Source organism: Balaenoptera borealis, assembly GCF_965194805.1.
Source record: "Balaenoptera borealis genome assembly, chromosome: 15".
In the NCBI taxonomy this organism is placed as follows: Eukaryota; Metazoa; Chordata; class Mammalia; order Artiodactyla; family Balaenopteridae; genus Balaenoptera; species Balaenoptera borealis.
In genome coordinates, this window is record NC_138871.1 from 14,741,572 (window position 1) to 14,757,459 (window position 15,888).

General features: G+C 46.6%; 1 protein-coding gene across 10 annotated transcripts in view; it reads right to left on the reverse strand.

Annotated features, from left to right (window-relative positions):
• The window catches only part of ELMOD3 (ELMO domain containing 3), a 26,741-nt gene continuing 10,853 nt past the window's right edge, over positions 1-15,888 (reverse strand). For 6 of the 10 annotated variants that reach the window (XM_082357239.1, XM_082357238.1, XM_082357237.1 and 3 more), the window contains 6 exons: positions 14,498-14,621; positions 14,141-14,263; positions 11,355-11,485; positions 1,816-1,892; positions 1,401-1,528; positions 1-1,015 (listed from right to left, as the gene is read on the reverse strand). In XM_082357239.1, the coding sequence (XP_082213365.1) occupies positions 753-1,015; positions 1,401-1,528; positions 1,816-1,892; positions 11,355-11,485; positions 14,141-14,263; positions 14,498-14,621 (846 nt within the window). In that variant the 3' untranslated portion in view covers positions 1-752. The remainder of the gene's footprint in view (positions 1,016-1,400; positions 1,529-1,815; positions 1,893-11,354; positions 11,486-14,140; positions 14,264-14,497; positions 14,622-15,888) is intronic. The other 4 variants (XM_082357241.1, XM_082357240.1, XM_082357243.1 and 1 more) reach the window with 1 other exon arrangement.

Sequence of the window (15,888 nt, forward strand, 5' to 3'; positions counted from 1 at the left end):
TTAACCCAGAAGAATTCTTTTATTTAAAAACCGCTGGTACGTGAATTTCCTCCTTCCCTCGCCCAGGCCAGAGAACCATCCCTGATGGGGCCTGCACGGCCTCCACGGGGGTAGCCCAGCTGGTGGGCGGTTAGGATGGGTGGCAGCAGACACCTAGCCCAGCGCCTGGCTCTGTGTCACAAGCAGTGGGGAGGAGGGATGGGGAGAGGTGAGGGCGGGATAAGTGCAAGGCCAGAGACCCCAGGGGATGGCGAGGAAGGCAGGCCCATGTCCACTCTCTGGTTCATGCTGCCCCCTGTCAGCTGCTGCCACCGCTGCCATCTCCCTTCGCATTCTAACTACTCAGCCCATGTCTGGTCCCTGTCCCGTGGACCCCTGAGGCCTGAAAGCCCCGCTGCCAGGGAGTCAGAATTCCGGCACCTCTCCTTGGGAATATCTTTGATGTAGGGCTGTGTGGAACATCCAGATGGGGTCTCCCACCTCATGATCTGTCACTGAAATTACCTAGGACCCAACTCTGGAAGCTGTAGCCCAACTAAGATTATGGCAACGTTTTCCTTGCTCTGTAGGAAGGTCTGCGGGGAGTGGGTCAAATTTAACAGCCCCTCATGTCTCATGCAGGTGAGGGTCCTTGGCTCCCCCAACAGGCTTCCTACATCCCTTCTGCTAGGGCCGCAAGGGGCAGAACGGTGCCAGGGTACAAAGCCCCTTCAAGGCTTTTGATCCGGCGGCGCTCACTGGGGTTGGTCAGATCAGCCATGTGCCTTCAGAGGAGTGTGGTGGCAGGTCACACACTCCTGTGAAAGTGAGATCCTTGGAGGGAGGGGCTTGTGGCCCAGCACACTTCCGCGCCCCCAACAGGGAGGCCTGTCCCTTTGACACTCCAGCCAAGTAGATCTCCAAGGTCTTGAGCAGCCGTCTGGGGCTCTTCTTGGCCAACACCTCCAAGTCTGGAACAGAGAGGATTGGGGAGCAGGAGGCTTGTGGGGGCTGTGGAATGCACAACCCAGAGGCTCTGGAGAGGAGGGTGAAGGAGTCGTCTAAGATGGAGAGCTCACCAGAGAGGGAGACCTAGGAACCAGATTCGGCCACAGGGACCACACGCTCTACCCTGTCCAGGACAGTCTCAACTTCGAATAGCCAGTCCAATTGTTGGGCCCGGCTTTTGATTCAGAAAATAGTCACCCGATGTACAGGGCCAGAAAGGGAGGAGAGTGGCGGCGGAGGAAGGAGAGCGGCAGGCTCCCGAGGGTGGGATTGGAGGCCTGGCGAAGCTGGAACTTGAGAAGCCGTGAATGGAGGGTGGGGGGAAAGGAGGGCACCCAAAACCAGTCTAGCAGCCACCCTGGGGTCCCTGAACCCGGGGACCTAGACCTCCCCAGAACAGCGAGCGAGCACACCTCTGAGGACAAAGCCCGAGTCAGAGATGGTCTTGTGCTGCGTCCTCCAGACGTGCGCGAGGCGGAGGAAAGCGGCGGCGTAGAAGCTGTTCACCACCGGGATCACCTTCTGCTGCCGGTTACACTCCCTGCGGGACGAGGGAGGTCACCTGCTCAGCAGTGGACAGAGGCTGACACCTGGGGGCCCTCCCGCCCCGTCCCCAAGGGGAGCCCTTCCCCAAGCAGCCCTCACATCTGAGGTCAGGGTTGGGGAGGAGAGATGGGCTGCGAGGCTGGTGCACGGGGATCTGTCCAGGTACCCCGGAACCAGCAGGTGAGGAAGCGAGCTGGGAGGATGAGGCAGGGGGGTTGGGGGGTGGGAGGGACCCAGGCTCTGCTGGCCGGGGAGGGCAGGGTGAACAGCGTGGGGACTCACCTGGAGAGACATTCCTCCCTTAAGGCCTGGATGGTGATGCGGGTGATGTTCACGGACATCAAACAGAAGGGGAATTGCTGGAATGGAGGGGGTACCGGGTCAGTGGCAATCCAGGCTCTCACCTTCTGTGCTTCCCGTCACCCACAACCCAACCTGGCCTGCGGGAGACAACAATCACAGCCAGAGGCAAGCAGCTGGTATTACTGATGCTTACATTTAATTTTCACAATAATCTTCCCATTTTACAGAGGAGGAAACTGAGGGTCAGTGACCTTAAATAACCTTCCTAAGGTGTTGGAACCAAGATTCCTACTGAGGTCGATTCACTCGGAAGCTGGTGCACAAACCCCTGTGCTAGTGCTCCAGCCTCTTCAACATCCGATCCATCAGCTCTCCTTGGCCTTCACCAGGCCTGCCCCGTGCGCTGCCTGTGGAGCACATCACCCCCTGGGGTTGGATGGACACAAGAGGAGTGAGGCTCAGTTATCTAACCAATTCTATAGGTTCTTAAAATTTCTTCTCCCCTTCTCTGGGCTTCTGGTTATTTGTTCATAAGCTTTTCACCCAAAAGCAGACAGAGAAGGTACAAGTAGGTAAAAAGTCAGCCTTGACTTAGGGCGCACCCCATCTCTTAGTAACACAGAGGCCTGAGAACGGGCTGTGCAGGTCCCACTCCCGAGCGGGGCAGACTGGGTCCAGCAGGGCTGCTTTACCAGGAAGGGCCTCCAAATTCCCTATAGCGTCCACCTGAATGCTTTCTTTTTGGAGGGGCCAGTTCCTTCCTATTCTTTAACAACAAAAACCCAAGCAAATGAAAAGAGGCTTTCCCCAGGGGATTTGCAAATACTGCATGTTAGTTTCCACTGTTGAACCCACACAAGGACATCGGCTGAGAGGGACACATAGACCAGTGCGTTCCTTAGCTCAGAACAAGAGCCAAAGTCTATTTATCCCATCTGCTTCCCTTGAGAAGAAAAATCCGTTACATTGTGATGTAGAACTGTGCTGTCCAGTACTATAGCAACTAGCCACGTGTAGCTATTTAAATTTTAATTAATTGAAAATTAAGTAAAATTATAAATTCAACTCCTTAGTCATACTAGCCGTATTTCAAGTGCTCAATAGCCACTCTTGCTTAGGAGCTGCTACATTGGACAGTGCAGATAGAGAATATTTCCTTCATTGCAAAAAGTTCTAGTGGCCAGCACTGAACTGTAGAAGGTCTTCTGGCTCCACAAGGATTTTTCTCAGGGCCTTCCATGACACCTGGATTCCAGATCTTGGCCTGGCCACCAGCCAGCTGTGTATCCTTAGGAAGGCCACCCAAACTCTGTGAGACTCGGCTCTCCCGTCTCTCAAAACCACCTAGAGGGGTGGGATAGGGAGGGTGGGAGGGAGACGCAAGAGGGAGGAGATATGGGGATATATGTATATGTATAGCTGATTCACTTTGTTATAAAGCAGAAACTAACACACCATTGTAAAGCAATTATACTCCAATAAAGATGTTAAAAAAAAAAAAAGAGTGAACACAGCAGGCCTGAGATTGCCATCCTTAGAAAGGCCTGCTTATAAGGCTGGCATCTGGGAACTTGGATTTTGAGAGGGTTCCCACCATTCCCTCAGGCTGACTACTGTACCCAAACTGTGCAAACCGTACGGTTTATGCTGAACACCTGCCTTCGCTCTGATTCTGGAATTTTGGTACGTGCTAGACAGATGGTGCCTGCGTGACCAGCCCCCAGTAAAAACCTCGGATACTGAATCTCTGACGAGCCCCCTGGTTGGCAACATTCCACGTGTTACGCAATTCGATGCTGGAGGAATTAAGTGCGTCCTGTGTGACTCTACTGGGACAGGACTCCTGGAAGCCCGCACCTGGTTTCCTATGGATGTTGTCCATGCACTTCTTCCCTTTGCTGATTTTGCTTTTGCTGCAGTAAATCACAGCTGAGAGTACAACTATACACCAAATCCTGGGAGTCCTCCCAGTGGTCCTGGGGACCCCGACACAAGGGCCATGCTGAGTGGAGTCAATTCGCTAATCCTTACAAAAACTCCCCAGGGTAGCTTTTATTATCCACAGTCTACATTTTCTATTATCCCACAACCTACCTCACAGAGCTGCTCTAAGGAGTAATTCAGATCACATGTGCAAAATGCTAAGTGCAGCACTGGCCTGAGGAGGTGCTAACAAACGTTCATAATTATTATCTGCGCCTCAGTGGGTAGCTGAGGTCAGCAGCAATGCATCTCTACCTTCGGGTATTGCCTATTTAATTATCATAATATTTGTATAATATCATCCCTTCCCTTGATTTCTTTCAGTCTAAAAATAAATATGGGGACAAGAACATGGTAGCAACATAATTAACAGAGGATCTGAACTTAGTGTTCATTCATTCTCAGGAATATTTTTATAAAAGCCTACTTACTAAAAAGCAGTGAAAAACTGGAATTCAGATAGAAATATCTCCTTTCCTTTAGCAGTTCCCTTGGACCTGAAAAGTGTGGCTTTGAGCTAAAATACCACACTGAGGCTGTGTTTAGGGAACTGACTAAAAAGACAGCAGAGGAAATCAGACGTGGACACTTCTGAGCTTCCATTTAAAATTTCATTTCTCTTCACGCCTCACAGTTGGGATTGAACACCTTTGAACACTGAAGCAAGAAAACCAGATTGTCTTTTGTGGCTGCTGCCGACATGGCCCCATTCCTGGAGGTTCCAATTCAGTAGTTCTGGGGAAGGAGGGGCCTGGGCACCTGCATCCCCCCAGGTGACTCTGAGGTGGGCTGCTGGCTGAGAACCCCGCTGTAAGGAGCCCACTGCTGGGCGAGCTGTCAGGTGATGGCGGTCCTCGCCCCAGCTTCACCACTTACTAGCTGCCCAGTTTCGTATATGCCCAGGAGTGAGATTGCTGGGTCATATGGTAATTCTATTTTTAGTTTTTTAAGGAACCTCCATACTGTTCTCCATAGTGGCTGTATCAGTTTACATTCCCAACAACAGTGCAAGAGGGTTCCCTTTTCTCCACAACCTCTCCAGCATTTGTTGTTTGTAGATTTTCTGATGACGCCCATTCTAACTGGTGTGAGGTGATACCTCATTGTAGTTTTGATTTGCATTTCTCTAATAATTGGTGATGTTGAGCAGCTTTTCATGTGCCTCTTGGCCATCTGTATGTCTTCTTTGGAGAAATGTCTATTTAGGTCTTCTGCCCATTTTTTGATTGGGTTGTTTTTTTAATACTGAGCTGCATGAGCTCTTAATATATTTTGGAGATTAATCCTTTGTCCGTTGATTCGTTTGCAAATATTTTCTCCCATTCTGAAGGTTGTCTTTTCATCTTGTCTGTAGTTTCCTTTGCTTGGCAAAAGCTTTTAAGTTTCATTAGGTCCCATTTGTTTACTTTTGTTTTTATTTCCATTACTCTAGGAGGTGGATCAAAAAAGATCTTGCTGTGCTTTATGTCAGAGAGTGTTCTTCCTATGTCTTCCTCTAAGAGTTTTATAGTGTCCAGTCTTACATTTAGGTCTCGAATCCATTTTGAGTTTATTTTTGTGTATGGTGTTAGGGTGTGTTCTAATTTCATTCTTTTACATGTAGCTGTCCAGTTTTCCCAGCACCACTTACTGAAGAGATTGTCTTTTCTCCATTGTATATCCTTGCCTCCTTTGTCATAGATTAGTTGACCATAGGCGTGTGGGTTTATCTCTGGGCTTTCTATCCTGTTCCATTGATCTGTATTTCTGTTTTTGTGCCAGTACCATATTGTCTTGATTACTGTAGCTTTGTAGTATAGTCTGAAGTCAGGGAGTCTGATTCCTCCAGCTCCGTCTTTTTCCCTCAAGACTGCTTTGGCTATTTGGGGTCTTTTGTGTCTCCATATAAATTTTAAGATTTTTTGTTCTAGCTCTGTAAAAAATGCCATTGGTAATTTGATAGGGATTGCATTGAATCTGTAGATTGCTTTGGGTAGTATAGTCATTTTCACAATATTGATTCTTCCAATCCAAGAACATGGTATATCTCTCCATCTGTTTGTATCATCTTTAATTTCTTTCATCAGTGTCTTATAGTTTTTTGCATACAGGTTTTTGTCTCCCTAGGTAGGTTTATTCCTAGGTATTTTATTCTTTTTGTTGCAATGGTAAATGGGAGTGTTTCCTTAATTTCTCTTTCAGATTTTTCATCATTAGTGTACAGGAATGCAAGAGATTTCTGTGCATTAATTTTGTATCCTGCAACTTTACTAAATTCATTGATCAGCTCTAGTAGTTTTCTGGTGGCATTTTTAGGATTCTCTACTTATAGTATCATGTTATCTGCAAACAATGACAGTTTTACTTCTTCTTTTCCAATCTGTATTCCTTTTATTTCTTTTTCTTCTCTGATTGCCGTGGCTAGGACTTCCAAAACTATGTTCAATAATAGTGGTGAGAGTGGACATCCTTGTCTTGTTCCTGATCTTAGAGGAAATGCTTTCAGTTTTTCACCATTGAGAATGATGTTTGCTGTGGGTTTGTCATATATGGCCTTTATTATGTTGAGGTAGGTTCCCTCTATGCCCACTTTCTGGAGAGCTTTTATCATAAATGGGTGTTGAATTTTGTCAAAAGCTTTTTCTGCATCTATTGAGATGATCATATGGTTTTTCTTCTTCAATTTGTTAATATGGTGTATTACATTGATTGATTTGTGTATATTGAAGAATCCTTGCATCCCTGGGATAAATCCCACTTGATCATGGTGTATGATCCTTTTAATGTGTTGTTGGATTCTGTTTGCTAGTATTTTGTTGAGGATCTTTTCGTCTATATTCATCAGTGATATTGGTCTGTAATATCTTCACGTTCCTTTGCTGGGAAATGAAGATTTACGAGGATCATCTCTGCCCTACCTTTTCGCAGGCTTGTCATGTTGATGGAATGAAATAACAGACGGAAATTGCAAGGAAAGCTATACAAATTGTTGTCTGTGAGTAACTACTGTTGTGAGGGGCTTCCCTGCCTGCCAGCAATCAGCCAGATGGGGCCTGCATCTCGGCCTCTGAACTGTAGCACTCCTCCTCCTCAGGACAGCGTGGACCATGCACTTCCATGGAGTCCTGGGTTCCCCCAGCATCTGTAGTTTCTGGCCAATTCCCCTTTAGTAGGATGTACCACAGGTACCTGAGACCTCAGCTCTCTCCTTAGGAAAGAGACAGGACTGGCTGCTGGCAGGTCTGAGTCCCCCAGCTGTTACTCTGGTCTCCTACATGCCTCATGGAAAACTGCATTTTCAAGATTCATAAGGGCTTGAGGTGAAGTTTTCCTTTAAACCTTGGAGTTACTTAAGAGTTCAAGGAATCATAAAGCCAGAAGGGATCTTAGAATCATTTAGGTCAAATCTCTTATTTCATAAAACAGCAAAGTGAGGCCCAGAGAGGCTAGGTGACTTGCCTCAAATCATAGCTAAGTAATGATACTGCAGATGGAACTAGGATCTAGCTTCCTGACACCTACACCAGCCCTCTTATTTTATTATTCTAAGCTGCTATTCCTTCTTATTGTCTGACGTGCATGTTGTGGAGTAAATATAAATCCACAATGAATTCCACAAAGGCCAGCAGGTGAAGGGATGAGGAACAGGTTGGTCAAAGTGGTCAGGCTGGTCCGTACCCAGATCAAGTACCCAGGGCATCCTCTCTCATCTTGCTCTTCCCTCTGCCTGGGACGTTCCTCCCTCAGATATCCAATGACCTACCCCCTCACCTCAGTCAAGCCTGTCCTTGAAAACGAATGAGGGATGCTGAATTGGCACTAACCCTCTACCCTGGCTTCCATATTTCTGCAGGAAGGTCTTACAAGAGAGCCTTCAAAAACCACAGGAAGGGAAGCACTGAGGTCAGAGATGATTTCTAGGAAATACTCATTAGCTGGGGGACCTTGGGCAAGCCATTTCCCCTCTCTGGGTCTTCACTGTCTGTACAACAAGGGGCTGGCCCAGTGACTGCTAAGATATGCCTCAACCTCTGGGCCTCCTATAACAAAGCAGCGTTGCTACAAGAGACCGCATTGTTTCAAAAGCTAACTGGTCCGGTTCTCAAACTTGACCCAGACATTAGCTCCCCGCATCGTGAAGAGAACAGAATACGCCCACATTCTCAACTCATGGGTCCTGATATACCTCAAGACCAGATCCTCACAAAGTCCCCTCTTGCCTCCTCCAGTGTCTCCTGGAAGAGATGGGCGTACGTGAAACCGTCAGGTTTAATGGGTACTTTTCCTCAAAGATAACACAGATATGCAGTGAAAGAAATGAAAAACTGCCCAGGTGGCAGGAACTGTGTGACTATTTGTTTTGTAGTCAAGAAGTTTTAGATTCAAAATGGATCTATCTTACCTTACAATGGCTGTGTGTACATGTGTGGATGTATGTGTTGCGTGTGTGTGTGCAGGTGCAAGCGCAGATATGATTTTGAAAACACAAGATGTATTTACGTATGCATGTATTATCCGTAAGATGTATATAAAATGTATTTTTGCTCACAGCAATCAAAAGTTACTTTGATAACTAACACTCCTTGAATGACTAATGTGCTTAGCACTTTACACAGTTTTTCTCCAACTCGGAATAAGTCTACGGAGTTGGGATTATTTTCTCATGTTACAAAGGAAGAAGCTGAGGTTCTGAGAATTAACTAATATGACCAACAACAGAGTTACTGGAACAGTCTGTTTTCGCAGTGCAGGCTGGCCTGACTCCAGCTCTAAGACACAATGATCTGAAGAAAATGCTGCAGGTCTGACCTTCAGCCACTCATTCTCAGCTCCTCTCCTTCAGGCAGCATCACACCCCCTTCCTGTTCTCTGTGAACTGCTGCTGGGGCCTGGGCAGGTCTGCTCACCACTGGAGACCATTCCTTTCAGAGTCAGGAGGGAACCAGTGACACATATATATTCTCCAAGCTCTGGCCACTGAGAGGGCCTAGAAGCAGTGAGATCTTAATACTAGTAAGAACAACCAGCACTCAGATCTTGGTTTCCAAATATCAGTCTCCAACTAAAGAACAAGAGCTCTTTGGAGAAGTGGTTGATCTCAGGGCTGGGAATCATTCAGGGAAAATACAAGAGCCTAGAGCATCTTTAGGATCCAGAAAGTAGAAAAGTGCTCAAAAAAGGACAGGGCATGCTGAAAGGGCACAGGTACCACCTGAAAGAGCTCTTAAAATGGTCGACATGGGAACAATTTTAGCAACAAAATAAATAATAAAAGTGTTGGGTTATATCCCATAGAATAAAATAAATATCTGAGTCCATGCGGATATAAAAAGTACCTGAATCAATAAATAGCAAAGACAATTCATTCTTACAGAAGAATTCCAATTAATAAATTTAAAAATTAATAAATGTAGGAGGAATGAGGGAAACAAAATCACTATTAGAACCAAGTTTGAGGAAAAACAGGATATTTGTATAGCTTCCAAGTATCTTCCTCCAAGACAGTGATTAATTACAAAGGGAAACACAGTAACCTTACACCGTAGAAACCTGGCTGATACTGCCTTAACCATGTGCCCAAGGTTAACTTCACCAGGAATAAGACATGTTGACATGGGTACTCCTGACATGAGGTACGTCACTTCTGTAGTTGTCAAAAACGCATAACCTGGGGCTTCCCTGGTGGCACGGTGGTTAAGAATCCGCCTGCAGGGGACACGGGTTCGAGTCCTGGTCCGGGAAGATCCCACATGCCGCCGAGCAACTAAGCCTGTGCACCACAGCTACTGAGCCTGCGCTCTAGAGCCCGCGAGCCACAACTACTGAGCCCGTGTGTCACAACTACTGAAGCCCGTGTGCCTAGAGCCCGTGCTCCGCAATAAGAGAAGCCACTGCAGTGAGAAGCCCGCGCACCGCAAGGAAGAGTAGCCCTCGCTCGCTGCTACTAGAGGAAGCCCGCGCGCAGCAACGAAGACCCAACGCAGCCAAAAATAAATAAATAAATAAATTTATGAAACAAACAAACAAACAAATGCATAACCTCAGTCTAAAATTTATGTGGCAGATGGAACCACCCCCAGCCTTGCTCTTTCTTTTCCATTTCAGTTGGTGGTCACTCTGTCTTTCCAGCTGCTCAGGCTAAAAATCACCATTAATGCCTCTTTTTCTTACACCTGTACCCAAACCATCCGAAAAATATGCTGGCTCTATTCTCTACAGCCCATACACTCAAGATTCTATATCCAGAATCTGATCACTTCACAACGCCTCCTCTGAAAATACCCTGGTCCAGATCACCATCATTTCTAACTTGATTACAAAAGCCCTCACCAGAGACTACCCTCAACCCAACGGCTGGTAGGATCCATTTGAGAAGGTAAGTTGGATCGTGTCACTCCAGGCTGTTCAAAACCCTCATCTGACTCAGAGTAAAAGCAAACATCCTCATCATAGCCTACTGGGCCCGACACCGTCTGCTCCCTGTTACCCCATCACTTCCTTCCTACCGCCCTCCCTGCTCCTCTGTTCCAGCTGGCCTCCCTGCCGTTCCTGCACATGCCACACATACACACCTCCTTTGGGACCTTTGCTCTAGCCACCCCCTCTGTATGGAATGCTCTTCCTCCAAATACAAGCTTGGCTAACATCCTCACCTCCTTCAAGGCTTGGTTTAAGTCTCACCCTCTCATGACAGCTACCCTAATACCCCATAAAACTGTAATCCTCCCACATTCTCCTAACCTTGCCTACTTAGCACTTACCACCTTTAACATACTCTATAATTTATTTATGTATTAGGCTTCCTGTCTTGTCCTCTCTGCTAGAAGGATCTTTGTCTGTTTTGCTCACTGATGTTTCCCAAGCACCAGGAACAATAAGTAGCACAGGGAATGCTAAATAAATACCTGTTTAGTACATGAATGAATTCCAGGCCCCATGAATCTGGGACAGATGAATGGCAGGAAACAGGTCAAGTGTGTTTTCTAAAATGGAGGGACTACCACCTTTTACTACAGGGGAAAACCATCAAACCAACCCTGGAGAGCAGGCCTGGAAAGAACCTGAGGGCTACAGGAGCCACTTCTGGCCTTTCAGCAAGTCCACGTGTCACCTGACACTTGGAGGCAAACCTTCTTCTCTGGGCAAATAAAGGCTGACCCCCCCCTCCTCCAGGGCCAGGAGAACCTGCCAATACTGGGAGGGCAGTGAGCTGAGACACTGGTACCACAGTTGTGTCTAGTGCTTTTGTACATTACCTCATTTAATTTTCCCAACTATCCAGCTGACGTTTCCATGATTTCCTCTTTATGGATGAGAAAACCAAGGCTCTGAAGAGTTGAGGCACTTGCTTGAGACACACACTAATGAGTGGTGGAGCTCAGATTCCAGCCAGGTCAGGGTGACAGGGATGCCCAGGCCTGGTTTGCCTCAGCTGTCCTGAGGGCCCTCAGCAGTTGGAGATCTACCTGCAAAGCTGTCATGGTTACTAAGGAGAGCCCTGTGCCCAGGTCCTAGCCCCTACAGCCCTCTCTGCTGGCTTCCCACCAAAGCCCCACCTGGATATGGTGACGAGACAGGCGGAAAATCTCCTGGGCCATCAGCAAGGTCTTTGAGTCCATCACCAGGTACAGGAGATGCAGGAGGGCAAGGAAGCCTGCTCCTCTCAAGTCCGTGGCTGGATTTGTTCCTAAAACAAAAACCAAGTGGAAATTCAGGGTGCTTAATGAAATCCCTGCTCTGTGAGATTCAATGACTTGGTTACCTTAATCACTGTCCAAGTGGAGAGCCTAGACTTCCCCTGCCTGACTGTAACAAGGTGCCCCTCAGCTCTGCAAAGGCAGTCAAAGAAGCGGGGAGCTGGGACTTTTATCCTTCTCTAGTGTTAAGGAGCCCACCACACCCTCTGCGACATCAGTGGAGGCTACATGGGAACAGCAATGAGGCACCCCTGCCCCACCCAGCCAGTGGTATTAGTGGAGGTCAAGTGGGATACCTGGATTTCTATCCCCACCTGGCAGTAATGAGGTGACATCACCCTTCCCCCACTGCCCAGTGTCAGAGGAGGCCTGCTAAAATAGAAGATTTAAAGATGATCAACACTGTCATTACATAATACCCACAATATCTAGGACACGATAAAAAATCACTCATTACACCAAGAACTAGGAAAATCTCAATTTGAATGAGAAAAGACAATCAACAGATAGCAACACTGAGATCACACATATGTTGGAATTACCTGATAAGCAATTTATAGCAGCTGTCCTAGGCAGAATAACGGCACCTCCAGACATATCCACGTCCTAATCCCCAGAACCTACAAGTACGTTCTGTTGCACAGCAAGGAGGAATCAAGATTGCAGTTAGAATGAAGGTTGCTAATCAGGATAGGGAGATTATCCTGGATTATCTGGCTGGGCCCAATGTAGTTAGAAGAATCCTTAAAAGTGAGAGAGGGAGGTAGAAGCAGAGTCAGAAAAAGAGATGAGAGGACAGAATCAGCTCAGAGAGATGCTGTGTTCCTGGCTCTGAAGGAGGAGGAACGTGGGCGGACTCTAGAAGGTGGAAAAGGCACAGAAATAGATTTTCTCCTAGAGCCTCCAAAAAGGAATGCAGCCCTGCTGCCACCTTGATCTTGCCCCAGTGAGACTGTGTCAGACTTCTGAACTACAGAACTAGAAGATAATAAATCTGTGTTGATTTAAGCCACTAAATTTGTGGTAGTTTTCTGCAGCAACAATAGAAAACTACTATAGCAGCTATCATAAAAATGCCTTTGACAAGCAAATACAAACATTTGAAAAAAATGAAAAAATAGAAAGTCTCAGTAAAGAAATATCAGATGTAAAGAATCAAACAGAAACTTCAAAACTGAAAAATATAATACCTAAAATTAAAAACTCACTGGATGGGCTCAACAGCAGAATAGAGACCAAAGAGGAAAGAACCAGTGAACTTGAAGATGGAACAACATAAATTGCGCATCTGAACAATAGAGAGAGAAAACAAAACAAAATAAACAGAGCTATACAGAGATCCCCCTAAAATGAACAGAGCCTCTGGGACCTGTGGAACAGTAACAGAAGATCTAGCATCTGTGTCATCAGAGTTGTACAAGGGAGGAGAAAGAGCAGGGCTGAAAAAAGTACTCAAAGTAATAACGGCTGAAAATTTACCAAATTTGGCCAAACACATAAACCTACAGATTCAAGAAGCTGAGCAAACCCTTAATAAGATAAGCCCAAAGAAATCCCCACTAAGACATATCATAGTCAAACTCCTGCAAACAAAAGAAAAAAAACAAACAAAACAGATCTTGAAAGCGGAGAGAGAAACAACTTCTTATCTAACAAGGAGAAATAATTCAAGTGACAGCAGATTTCTCATCAGAAACCATGGAGGCCAAAAGGAAGTAGCACATTTATTTTCAAGTGCTGAAAGAAGAGACCTGTCAACCTGGAATTCTACATTCAGAGAAATTATCCTTCAGGAGTGAAGGGGAAATCAAGACATTCTCAGATGAAGGAAAGCTAAAGAATTTATTGCCAGCAGACCTACTTTAGAAAATGGCTAAAGGAAGTTCCTGAAACAGAAAGGAAGTGATAAAAGAAGGAATCTTAGAATATCAGAATGGAAGAAAGAACAATGGAGACAGTAAATATATGGGTAAATACAACAGACCTTGCTTCTCCTCTTGAGTTATTTAAATTAATGGTTGAAACAAAAATGATAACACTGATGTGATTCTCAATGTACACAGAGGGAATATTTAAGACAATTATATTATAGATGAAGGAAGGTAAAGGGACTTAAACACATTGTCAGTACCAACAGAGCACCAATTAATTATGAGTATATAAAGTTTCCTTTTTAAATTAAGATATTTTCCTATTCTATACAAATGTAACTTGATATGATTTTGAAAAAATAGTACAGTCCCAAAACAGGTGAAATCATTTTGTTTCACTCAAAAAAATGAAATAATATAAATAAAATTTTCATTGATAGTAAAAGAAAAGAATAAAAAGAAAACACTGGATTCTAAATCCTATCACTCCCATGCTTTCTATCTCACTTACAGTAAATATTTTACACTGGCCTGCAAGACCCCAAGTGAACTATTCTCCTTCTCCACTTCAGCCACATTCCTTGTTATTTCTCAGAAAGAGTTACACACATTTCACCTCAGGGCCTTTGCATTTGCTGTACCCTCTTCCTGAAATGCTCTGCCCCAGATATCCTGTCTCATGGTGCTGGCATGACAGGAAGAGGACTGTCTGGGTTCTCACTCTATTCCTGGAATAAGGAGTCAGGGAGAAGATGAACCATTTCTCTCTCTTACCCTGAAAGCCCAGATCTTCCCAGTGGTCTCCGTGGAGGGCACAGTCAAACTTGGAGCCGGTCAGCTTCTTATAGATGGTCTGGAGGACTCGGCCGTGCATTGGGTCTTGGCTATCCAGGCCACCTGCCCCAAAACACACCCATGCTCTGTTGGATTGGCCCTCAGGGGAGGACTGAGTGCTTCCCAGAGAACGGTACAGCCAAGACACACCTGGCCAGTGCTCCAGACACTCTGCTCTCCCCCCAACATGGTAAATGCAATAGCCTTGGCTTAGTCTCAGCAACCGGGTAGGCAAACTGTGCTCTCTGTCTGACCACTCATGAAGCGCCTGCCTTGTGGTAGCACCCGTGCACTCACACTGAGCGATGGTCAGGACCAAGTCCCTTTCTTCACGGAGGCCCTGGTGGAGCTTTGGAGGCCCGAAGAGGCAGTGCCGGAGGGCAGCAAGCCCGGTCCTTCGGATCGTTGGCTGGATTCTTTTCTGCAGGCAATAGGCAGAATGTTGTGTTGTGTTCATTTGCTTTAATGAACTTACCATCAGGCTCAGTACAGGACTGGTCTTGCAGAAAGGAGTGGTTCTCCCAACTAACTGGCTGGCCTCTGGGCCAGGGAAATGGGGCAGAAGCTGTGAAGCAACTGCAAATCTCTGGAGACAGGCTCTTCCAGCTCGTAGGCTCTTTGTAAGTAGAGAGAGATGTCCCCAAGCACAGGCCTTATCAACCGGTTGTCTACATTTGGTCCTCTGGGCTTTTCCAGAAATAGCTATGTCACTGACTACCAAGGAAGCTAGAGGTGGCTGGCTATGGGGGCTGGCATCTCACAGATGCCAGGCCAAGTTTCCCAGCAGGGCTGCTTCTACCCTTTGTATGTCTGTCTCTGTCTCTTTCTGTAAAGGACATAAATATAAAGTCTAACAGCCCTCTCAACTTCTAAGATAAGACAGTCAGTGGGCGGGACTTCTCTGGCGGTCCAGTGGTTAGGACTGCACGCTTGCAGTGCAAGGGGCGTTGGTTCAATCCCTGGTCGGGGAACTAAGATCCCACATGCCATGTGGCACAGCCAAACAAACAAACAAACAGTCAGTGGGCACTTTTTTGGAGCAGGATACCCCTGAGGGGAGCTGGCGCCGTCTGTCCACACCACAGCAGCAGTGCCTAAACCAGCTCCTGCTGACTTCTCCTTGTTCACAGCCATTGCCGCAGGGCTTAGGATACTCTGATTTCGGCAGCCTCTGGATCTCTGGGTCCTACAAACCAATCTGATTCCTATCTTTTTAGCCTCTCTCCTTGAGCCAGGCTTTAGGTTGAAGATCTGAAATCACAGTTCTCTAAACTTACTACTGGTCACTCAAGATTCCCCAGAAAGCTTGTCAGCTTTTACTCTCCTTAATATTCTTTCTTTTTCCAACCCCACATATTTTTTAAATTCCCAAATAACTTCTTGTTCCTCTAGGGGATGGAAGATTTTCTTACAGTGGCAGTGAATTACTCAGCTCTCTGGACAGGCTGCCCTGCTTCCCCAAGGAACTCTCTAGCATCTGATTGCAGACCTCCCCATCCCTAGGAGGGGAGAGCAGGAGCAGCTCCACGGGCCCCTATAAGACAGGGCCACTAGAGCTCCGGGGGCACAGTCCCTGAAAGGCTGCCGGGGCCCACGACATGTGGGTCCTTGGCCACTTGTGATCCTGTGCCCTGAGATTTCTTAGTTGAGACAGAGCCCTCACCTGGAAGTTTCCATCTTGCTTGCCC